This window comes from Carassius carassius, chromosome 48, assembly GCF_963082965.1.
Source record: "Carassius carassius chromosome 48, fCarCar2.1, whole genome shotgun sequence".
Taxonomy (NCBI): Eukaryota; Metazoa; Chordata; class Actinopteri; order Cypriniformes; family Cyprinidae; genus Carassius; species Carassius carassius.
This window is the reverse complement of record NC_081802.1, coordinates 17,560,680-17,571,022: the sequence shown is the minus strand read 5'-3', so window position 1 is coordinate 17,571,022 and position 10,343 is coordinate 17,560,680. Positions and strand designations below refer to the sequence as shown.

Sequence of the window (10,343 nt, the reverse complement as noted above, 5' to 3'; positions counted from 1 at the left end):
AATAATATTCTACGCAAACTTACAACTTTAAACAAAAAAAAAATTGAATTAAAAAATTTTTTTTTAAAAGGGATGGAGTGGAAACTATCATATTACTTGTCCATCATTGCTTTCATTCTAAACTATGAAAAAAAAAACGCGGAAGCAAAACCAACAGCCATTTTGTAATCTGCATCTTTGGTTTTTCCACCTAAAATATTTATTCAGAGTTGTGCTGATGAAAAAGCAGTAGATTTACTGCAACAGACTCATTGCTAGCGAAACAAAAGAATCCATTAGAAAAGGCCACAAAAAAGACAACATTACGCATTCTGTTGCTGTATTCCTGTAAAAACGGCATTTACTTGCGAAGAAAAATTGCGTATGATAATAAATAGTTTTTATTACCCCTCTGGCAAACTTCTATTGTTTTTGCTTTTGTTCCCAAATCGAACCAATTCAGTCAGATTTAAGATTAAAACAAATCATAATACACAACTTTAAGAATACAGAAATTGATTTTGCAGTTTGTCAATGCCGTTCCGTGATGAAGTACATTTTTCCAGTGTTTTTGTACCGCAATCCTACTGCACCTTTGAAAGACCAACCTGCCTTTTCCATTTCCATCTTCAACCTGCTGGTACATACAAATGAAATATTGAATCAAACCTCCACAGAGTTTGGTTTACTGGTAAATCTATAAAGGCTAAATGGAAGCATTCAAAAACGAGTTACGGTTACACCCAAAAAAATATACCCATACATAACCTCCTATGTGGCAAAACAATTCAGTCATCTGGGGTTTGTCAGACTTGTATTGGTATCACACAGATCTTACACACTATTTACTGACCAGCCATGACTACGCCACACTTTTATTATTGCAAATGTCACTTTTTGAATTCAAACCTCAAAACAAATGAGCATTAAAAAAAAAAAAAAAAGAAAAAATTAAAATATATATATATATATTACAATGGACATTTTCCCTGAAAACACAGTCTTTTCACCATTTCTATTTTGTCAAATAAGCTGAAAGCAAAAAAAAAAAAAAAGATGCATGAGGGAAAGCTATATAATGAATCAATTACCAAGACTAAAATTTTACAAATTGCAGTACACTATATATTTATTGTTCTTAATAAACAATTTGAGGCTGTATCAAAAACTTTGTAGAAAATTAGATTGTGATTTTATCAACCTTTTTTTTCTGATGATTTCTTTTTTATTATTAAACCAGTACCGTTTACTCCTTCCATTCCTGCTCAAATATTATTATGATTATATATTTCTTTTTTTAAATAACCATCACTTTGTATAAAAATAATCACCCCTCATCTAAAACAAACTTACATATATATATATATATATATATATACATATATATATATTTTTTTTTTTTCTCTATTTATTTTTTTACCATATCTGATTTACACACATTTGTACTATAAATAGTTATATCCACAGGCAGAATATTATATACAGAAGACACTTGCTGCTATATCACCAAGGCAAAATATGGCATTCAACTGCAAATATATAATTATGACATACAATAAACAATACCATTGTGTAGAGGATGGGTCACCATTATCAAAATCTTCAGTCTTTATTTGAATTTTGAGTGGATCCAAGGCATATACTCCATAATCATCACTGAAATATATTTATATATTAAAAAAATATAGTAACATAAAAAGAAAAGAAAAAAGGAAGAAACAAAAACTACAAATCATCTGAAACCCGAGCTTGTTCTGATTTAATCAAGTCTTTGAAATTGAGCAATCTGTCGCAATGACTGTCAGTAGCTTGAATCAAACTGGTGAAACAGTATATATAGGTGGTTTTGACTTGAGGGTGCCGAACATCGTTCCTTCTGTTTTATGAGAGAATTAAGGATGCAAAGACCCCGTCAACCTGTACAACCAATTACATAACCATATTTCTTCATGGCCTGTGGGAAAAATGATTAAGTGAGATCAATACCGAGCTCTGGCTTGTCAGGTCAAAGGCAGAATCTGCATAGACGACTCACTCATGAGATTACCTCCTCCAAAAGTTTCACATGGCTGGCAAGAAACTAATCTAGCACATATCTCAAGTCAGAACACACACTGTGACATGTTCACTCAGTGATTTAATATTTTTTAGCTTTTTTTTTCATAATCGAGGGGTGGAAAATAGTGTTTATCTCAGTGTAATACTTAAAAAAAACAAAAAAACTAATAAAAATATATAATTAAAATTAAAGATGATCTAACATAACTTTCAAATATACAGTGGATTAAACATTTTTAATTTTGGCTACCTCTTCTTGTAGTGATTTAACTAGACAGGTGAATAACAATAAAAACAGTTTAATTTTGTGTTAAAAGGCAAAACCATAATGAATCGGCATCCCACAGAACTGTCTGCATGGCTGTCCAAGTCCCTCAAGGCCATCCTTTTATTCCCCTTCTGTTATTGAATTTCTCTATGAAACCTTTTGCACCTGCAGTCAGCTTTATTGTCCGCTTATATTATTCAAGAATAACAAATTCAAAAGATACAAAGAGTGCTGTTAGGCAAGGTGTTTGATTCAGAGTCAGAAAAAAAGTGAAACAAACCAACAAAAAAATTCTAAAATCAAAACAAAACCAATAATTAGTCTAAAAGCCCACCTAGACACAAAAGCGCCGGAACTGGAGGATATATCCCCAACAGTTCAACAATTACCAGAGTAGTCAGAGGCTGAGGTTGTTTTTGCTGTCCTTTGCAGACTATCCACTTGCCTCACCCTCCCACATCTCCTTAAGAGTCCAGTTTAACAAAATCAACCCATCACATTCAAACCCAAAACCCCTCATTTGCTGCAGCCCTCCCCCCTTCTAAAAATCCCATAATGCAAAGAAACAACAGACTGGTGTGGAACTCCAAAAGTTCCCTATCCTCCTGCTCCGGAGGTTTCTGCAAACATTAGGGTGGCACGTAAGGAGGTGGAGATCTGTACGGGGTCATGTTCTTAGGACGGGATCCTTTCCCCTCCATTGGGGTAGAGAAAGGTGGCGGTGGCTGGTAGGGAGGAGCATTAGGATCCTCATCATGTAGAGGTATGTACTCTCCCAAAAGGTCCTGGTTCAGAGGTGTTGTCTCTGGACTAGCCATGTTAGGATACTCTGGTGGAGGAAGCGGAGGCTTTTCCTCTTGAAGGATAAGGGGCATGCTGGAAGATGGGGGTGGCTTAGAGTCATCAAGCTCATCTGCAAAAATAATGGGCACTCCTTTCTTGATGAAAGTTGCTTGGTCTTCAATAGTCAGCTTTCCCTTGCGCTTCTTGCGATAGCAGATCATGGCAATGATTCCAGCTATCAGCAGAATAGCTGCAACCACCACTGCCGGTATGACGGTGTGAAGATACACATCATCATTGCTCCATTTTCCCGCGCCCACAGCGGGAGTAACAGGGGAGGCGGTCGGATCTGGGATCTCAACTAACGGAACAAACATGTAGTTGCGACAGCTTTCTGTACCTCTGACGGTGACATTTAAGGCCCTGAAGTCTGGTTCCATAACATGCATGAATTGTTGAGAGGGTCTACCATCATTATTAGAGATTTTTCTGCTCAACTGCAGTATTTGCTCTTTTGGACAGGGGCTTTGCTGAAGGCTGTTGTTGGTCCATTCCACTATGATAGAGCCCTTCATTATGTTCTTCAGTGTAACAGTGCTACTGTTGCGATCACCGAAAGACTGGGCCAGTTTCTTGACAAGAAGGATCTTCTTGTGAATATCATTGGTGACTGTACGTGCATCCCCTTCAAACACAGCAGTAAACAACACCGGTGACTTAACACTGTTTCTCCATCGATTGACACGCACCTCAAAGGCATCTATTACATAGAGACCTCCTTTGTCAGTTGCCTGCATTAAATACTCATGTTTTCCTTCATGCACCTGGTCTGGTAATCCATAGAGCAGCTGGCTTGTGCTATTGAACTGTATCCAGGAATCATCTCCAACCACATCATTGCTTTTGCGCAAAGTAAGTCTCAACTTATCGGTAGTTCCATCCTCTTTGTCAAAAAATGTGTCGGATGGAACCTTCACTTCAAAGTAGGTGCCAACATAGGCAGTCACCTGATCAATTGGGTTTTGCAGCAGAGGTTTTATATTGCCATCAATCGGGATAAAAGGGGGTGCGGTGCGCCTTGGTGGCTTTGTTGTGGTGGTCTTGGGTTCTCTTGGTATTGGGGTTGTCTTTGTTTTTTTCCTTTCAGGTCTTTTTGTTGGTTTCCTGGTGGTGGGTGTTGCTGGGGTCACAGAGGGCCCAACATACACAGGCCTGGTCATGGTGGGCTGGATGGCGATAGTGCTGGTGGTGTCCATTACTCGTGTTGGCTGTGGGGGGCCTAAGGTCGGTGTGTATGCAGGCGGATCTCGGTTTCGAATAGTAGGTTTCATAGGAAGTGGCACAGGGTCACGAACAGGTGGGGCAGAACTGTCCGAGGTAGGAGCAATAGAAGGAGAGGTTGGTGTAGGAACAATACGGATGGGGGGCTCAGGGTAAGTTGTTGGGGGGAGTAATGAGGGAATGGGAGTGGGGGTGTTGTTGAGCTGCCTTCGCACCCTTTTGGGTACATGGGGCTTTTTGTTAGCAATATGCCATCCAACGACTGGATATCCCAACTGAGCAGACATGGCTCCTTCTTTTGCTGGAACCTGAACACTACTAATATCAGGAATGCTGCTCTGATCCAGACTGCAGCCAAGTTTCCAGGACAAAAGGGCTCCGTTTTCAACCACCTTCTTAGCATTTCCTGGTCCTGCCATGAAAGCAGACATGTCAAACAAACGGTTATTGACAACAGGTAAAATCTTCATGTGCTGAAGCCCCATCCCAGAAAACGTTTTCATGTTGGCAAGTAGTTCCACCCTCTGCTTCGAACTCATCTTTGTGAGGTCAGCATCCAGAATGATGGTAAGCACAGTTACAGGCTCCTCATTGCCACAGAAAGGTTGGGCATCATTGCCGACTGACTGCTGAATTGCAAGCTGAACAGGGTCTGTGTCAGCATGCTCCTCTGGGTGCACCTCAATGGAGAACACATCTGGGCTTTGGGAGACTTGGCTCTCATTGAAAACAGAAACAGATATGTAGTGAACGCCCTTGTCTGTCTCTAGAGGAAGGCCTTGAAGTGTGCCAGTCTCTGCATCCCAATGCAACCATGCTGGAAGCACATCCTTGCTTGCTTCTGTGATCTGTAAAACGGGAGGAGAAATAACGATTACTGCAACTGAATGACTCACATCTGAAATGTAACAAGACAAATGAGCTTACAGCGATGCCAGATACGCACTGCTAAGTCAAACACTTAAAACCTGAAAGTAAATCCCACTTTATAACATGACGAATATCCAATCACATGAATTAAAGTTGTCTATGATACATACTATTTAGTTTTTGTATTCAATATTTCATGGTTGTGAGCACAACGCCAGTATCTTGAAATTCAGTAAGACAAGAGGAGTAAAGACTATAATGAATGAGTGCTCTCAGAGTGGCATAGAGCTCCCTGCGGCACGAGATGAGCGCGCAGTCAAAAATAACCAATAATGAATCATTGGCATTGAGATGATACATTAACAAACAAGCCTCTTTGTAAATACAAAACTACATCTTTTGCTTCCAAGCCCCTTAATTTGATTGTTAATAATCCTAGTAATAATCCATACATGATGTAGAAACTCAAACCAGTGCACAGCAGTCACTAAAGGAGTCCAGCAAGTAGGCGTTTTCTTTCAATTGACAGGCTTCAAAGGTTTAGACACAAAAATCCACCAGTACCACACCCCTCTTCTGCCTTTTGCAATCTTGCTTTTGAATTCTCCATCAACCAGTCAGAGCATGTGCGAGTTTGATTGTGAACCTATTTGATCACTTAGAGAGACATTAATAATTCAGGTGGGTGTATAATTGTAAGCTGATCTATAGTCTTCTTGATTGATAGTGTGCTTGAAATTTCAACAATGCTTTACTTCAAATGGTACATGGCTTGCACAGAACAGTTGTATTTTAAGGGTTAGTGTATGTAAAACGACAATTCTGTTATCATTTACACAGCCGCAGCTCTCAAATCTCATTTGCTTTCACATATATTTAAATATGGCACCACATGAGAAGCCATAACCTGTAAAGTGAAATGGCAGTTTACTTCCTCACACTAAGCTATTGTATCACTTAGGAAAAGCTGGAATGTAGTATGGTCTACTTTAACTCTGCTTTTTTTCCTGTTCTGATGTTTGGCAAAAGTGAAGCATGAACATACTGTTAAGCATCTATTTTTGTGTTCCACAATTAAAAAGTGTCAAACTAACCTGGAATGACATTTTAGAGCGTTTTTATTTTTTTGGGGTGACCTTTTCCTTTAAAACACAGAAATGGGCCATAGTTATCAATTACAGAATGTGTCAAACTACAATCAATTCTGGAATCATCCTTCAATTAGAGAACCGATTCTGCACTGCCACTGAATCTATACTGACGTTTCGCCTCATTATCTGTAAAAACCACAGTTAATAGATATACAGCATTGGCAAAAATTACCTTACATATTCGGTTTATAGTCAAACTGATATCAACTCTGTAATGAAACATATGGCACAGATGGCATGTGTCTACTTCTGGTGCCTTATCAGACCTTGCTTTAGATCAAAACCGAAGGTTAAGGCAAGTCTTAAGTACTGCCTTCTGAAACTAGAGCATCAGTGGCAAAACACAGCCACACTGACATTCAGAGAGCCACATAGTTTCCATAGTGATTATTCATGCAACCCACACTAAAGACAGTATAACTTTTGCCAAAGGCAAGTTTCTCTGGACTTAAGTGAAGAAAGCAAGGAAAGGCAGAAACGATTGCAGAGAGAATGTCAACAAGAATATTAGCGAGTTGTTTTTTTTTCTTTCATTTTTCAGTTGCTGTGTCAAGCCTGCCGGGATGCTTCTGAATGGCACATGTACAATGGGAAAGCAAAACCTAGTTCCCCAAAATATTAATAAAAATAATTATCCAGATCCCACCGAGACAAAAACCAAGGAACCAACAAAGGACCTAAAAAATAAAATTGTCACCATTTACTCACTCTCGTTTTGTTTCAAACCTTTTTCAAAAAGAAAGGCCATGTTAAGCAAAATTAAAGCCTCTGTCACCTTTCACTTAATCTTTTGCAAGCAATGTGAATAGCGAGTTAGTCTTTAACATTCTGCTAAACTTTTTAAACCTGTTGTGCTCCACGGGAAAAATAAAAAGTCAAGCAGGTGCGAAGCAAAATAAAAGTAAGCAAATGATGACAACTTCCATTTTGGATGAACTATACCTGACAACCCTTAGGACCTCTGTGATAGGGTTGTAACAGCAAAATCTAAAAAGGCCTGATGAGAAGAATAAACTTTTCCCCACTGAAATGAAGGATGAACCGAAACTCCCTTCACTGTGGGTCGAATAAAGCCGCCCATTGTTAGGGCACGCTTACGAGGGAGTCTGCAGGAAGAAAAAGATCCCATTGTTGGGATATGAAGACAGCTAAAAAGATAAGATTCATAGTTGGGAGCGAGTAGGCTCAGGCATGTCTCTGTGATATTAGAGGGAGAAACGGAGACAAAAGAGGCGGTGGGGTAAATCGGCTTGGAAAATTTGAAGAGGGACAGCCTTTTAGTTTCACCAAGCAGATGTTTACAAGAAACTACTAACCCATTATCTTTGGTTAAAAATTCATGCAACTCCACTAATCTTGCTATGTGAAGACATTTGCACATGCTTCAAAACGAGACCCATCACATTTTGAGGAGCAAAGTATTTTGCACTTCTAATTTCGTGAGAGAATGACGACAGAGTGATCTTTGAAAATAACCCACTCTTACCTAGGGGAAATCGTTTGGCCCTTTTCAGCAGGCTGTGGAACATGACCCATTTTTATGTTGAAAACTACAAATGAAATGTGGGGTGTGTTCAGGTCACTTGAGAGAGCGATTTTCGAAATGTGCAACTGAGCTGCCGGTCTAACAGAAATCAAAACAGGCTTCAAGTGGCTAATCCATTTCTACAACCTTCATCTAGGTAAATGAAAGTTAGCAAATAAACGCCGATTTGTCAGACAAAAAAAAGGAAAACAGAATAAAGGCTCAGCGGGAGAGCTGCTGTTTGTTAATAATAAAACTTTAAATTGCTATTCGGTAAAGGGGAGGGAATATTAGCTTTTGAGCCATGCTGCGAAACAAACATGAACAAAGGAGAAAACCGTAACTGAAGAGAGAAAAAAAAAAAGTGCAGTGAAGATAAAACTCATGAATGGCAAGCGGTATTTTTATCATGGACTGGTAGCAAAACTAGAGGGAAAATTACAGATTTTCTAGCCTTGTCATTCGTGGCAGACCGGTGGAGATTGATATGCAGTAACTCGACATTTGAATTCAACATAGGACCTATTTGATCGAACCTACGGGGACATCTGCAAAACAAGGAGCCCGAAGAAAGGAGGCATAAATACTAAAAGAGGGGCTTACTTATGGTTTAAATCCACAGAGCTCCATTTCCTGGAACAATCACAAGCAGAACAGTCAAGGACACTTAACGACACAACCCCTAACTGCCCTCTCGTGGAAATAACCGGAACCACAATGTTGATTCATTCATACAAACAAAGGGCTGTATTCTGGTCCCTTTGTTTCCAAACCCAACTAAAATGAAGAATTAGTGGACCTTGTTTCTGAAAACGATAGGTTTGTCAAAGACAAAAGACTGACAGTAATTCTAGTCAGCGATGGCATCGGCACCGCAAAAGCTCGTTGCTAGGCAGACAGTATCATAAAAAATAAAGGCGAATATGCATCCACGAGACCCAAACGGAGCGATCTCGAGTTGCATACATCTCCCCCTTAACATACAGTGACTCATATTTCCAAAGCCATTTTATCATCAGCTGCAGGAATACAACTTTTCCACTGCCTCGCTGCCGAGGCTAATTAGGTTTCAGTGCCAGTCTTTGTGTTGAAAAAGGGAGGGGCTGGGGAGAAGACGAAGAATCCTGCCGTCACGGACCAGTGTGAAGGAGCAGGAGGAGAGGAATTCAGAGAAATGAAAGGACAGGGGAGAGAGAAGCTCAGAGAGCCGTTTAAACAGGAACGATATTAGCAGCAACTAAAACATCTGTCTCCATATCTCAAAATGACTGATCACTTGTCAATTGGCTTTGACATTTAAGACTAGAGATTTGAGCTTTATTAATGTTCAAAACAGGACAAGGGTAGGTTAAGATGAGCTTAGATTTTCTCTCTTATAAGCGTATCCCTTGGTTCCTTTTTATAAAATGGAGGCAAGAAATGTACAAGCATGAAGTAGGTCAGTGACTTCAAAAGGATCTTTTGCACAGTAGGAGATTTATGAATTTCTGAGGGTCCAAGCATTTCGTGGAAATCATACTGATGGGTCTGGTGTGAACAGAGGGAATCAACTGAAAGATTAAGTGCAAACAAGAGATTATAACTTGTAATGCATTAATGTTATTTGCCAAGGCAAGCACGATATGATTATTATTGCCAACACAAATTTTCAAGTGTGAAATACACACAAAGTCTCCTATGACTTTAAGATAGAAGCTTCTAAACCATGGGCCAGGGACCCATGGTTTTTAGGGCTGTTATAAGTTAAGTATTCCTTAAAATATTAATGTTTGAAGTGATATATACTGTATTTTTCGGACTATAAGTCACACCTGAGTATAAGTCGCATCAGTCCAAAAATACGTTATGATGAGGAAAAAAAACATAAGTCGCACTGGACTATAAGTCGCATTTATTTAGAACCAAGAAAAAACATTACCGTCTATGTTTTCAGTGTAGACTACAGGAGCACTGAGCAGCATAGAGCGCCCTCTAGCGGCTGTAGACAGTAATGTTTTCTCTTAGTTAATTTCTCTTGGTTCATGTAAAATTAATTTTGCTAAATAAGTCGCACCTGACTATAAGTCACAGGACCAGCCAAACTATGAAAAAAAACATACATTATATATATATATATATATATATATATATATATATATATATATATATATATATATATATATATATATATATATATATATATATTATCATTATTTACATTTATCCATATATACATACATATACATATACATGTTTCTATATAATAGGAAACATTTGGTTACACTTTATTTTAAGGTGTCCTTGTTACAGTGTAATTATACATATAAATACTGAGTAATATTAATTAACTACATGTACTTACTATATGGTTAGGGTTTGGATTTGGTTTAGTATCATGTAATTGTGCATCATTAATTGTTATTATAAAAGTAATATTATTACACCTTAA

The 10,343-nt window shown here is 38.6% G+C and overlaps 1 protein-coding gene across 2 annotated transcripts in view; it reads right to left on the bottom strand.

Moving 5' to 3' along the window:
- Positions 1-1,563: 1,563 nt before the first annotated feature.
- Positions 1,564-10,343, bottom strand: part of LOC132131122 (dystroglycan 1-like) — a 35,928-nt gene continuing 27,148 nt past the window's right edge. For both annotated transcript variants that reach the window (XM_059543073.1, XM_059543072.1), the window contains exon 3: positions 1,564-5,217. In XM_059543073.1, the coding sequence (XP_059399056.1) occupies positions 2,935-5,217 (2,283 nt within the window). In that variant the 3' untranslated portion in view covers positions 1,564-2,934. The remainder of the gene's footprint in view (positions 5,218-10,343) is intronic.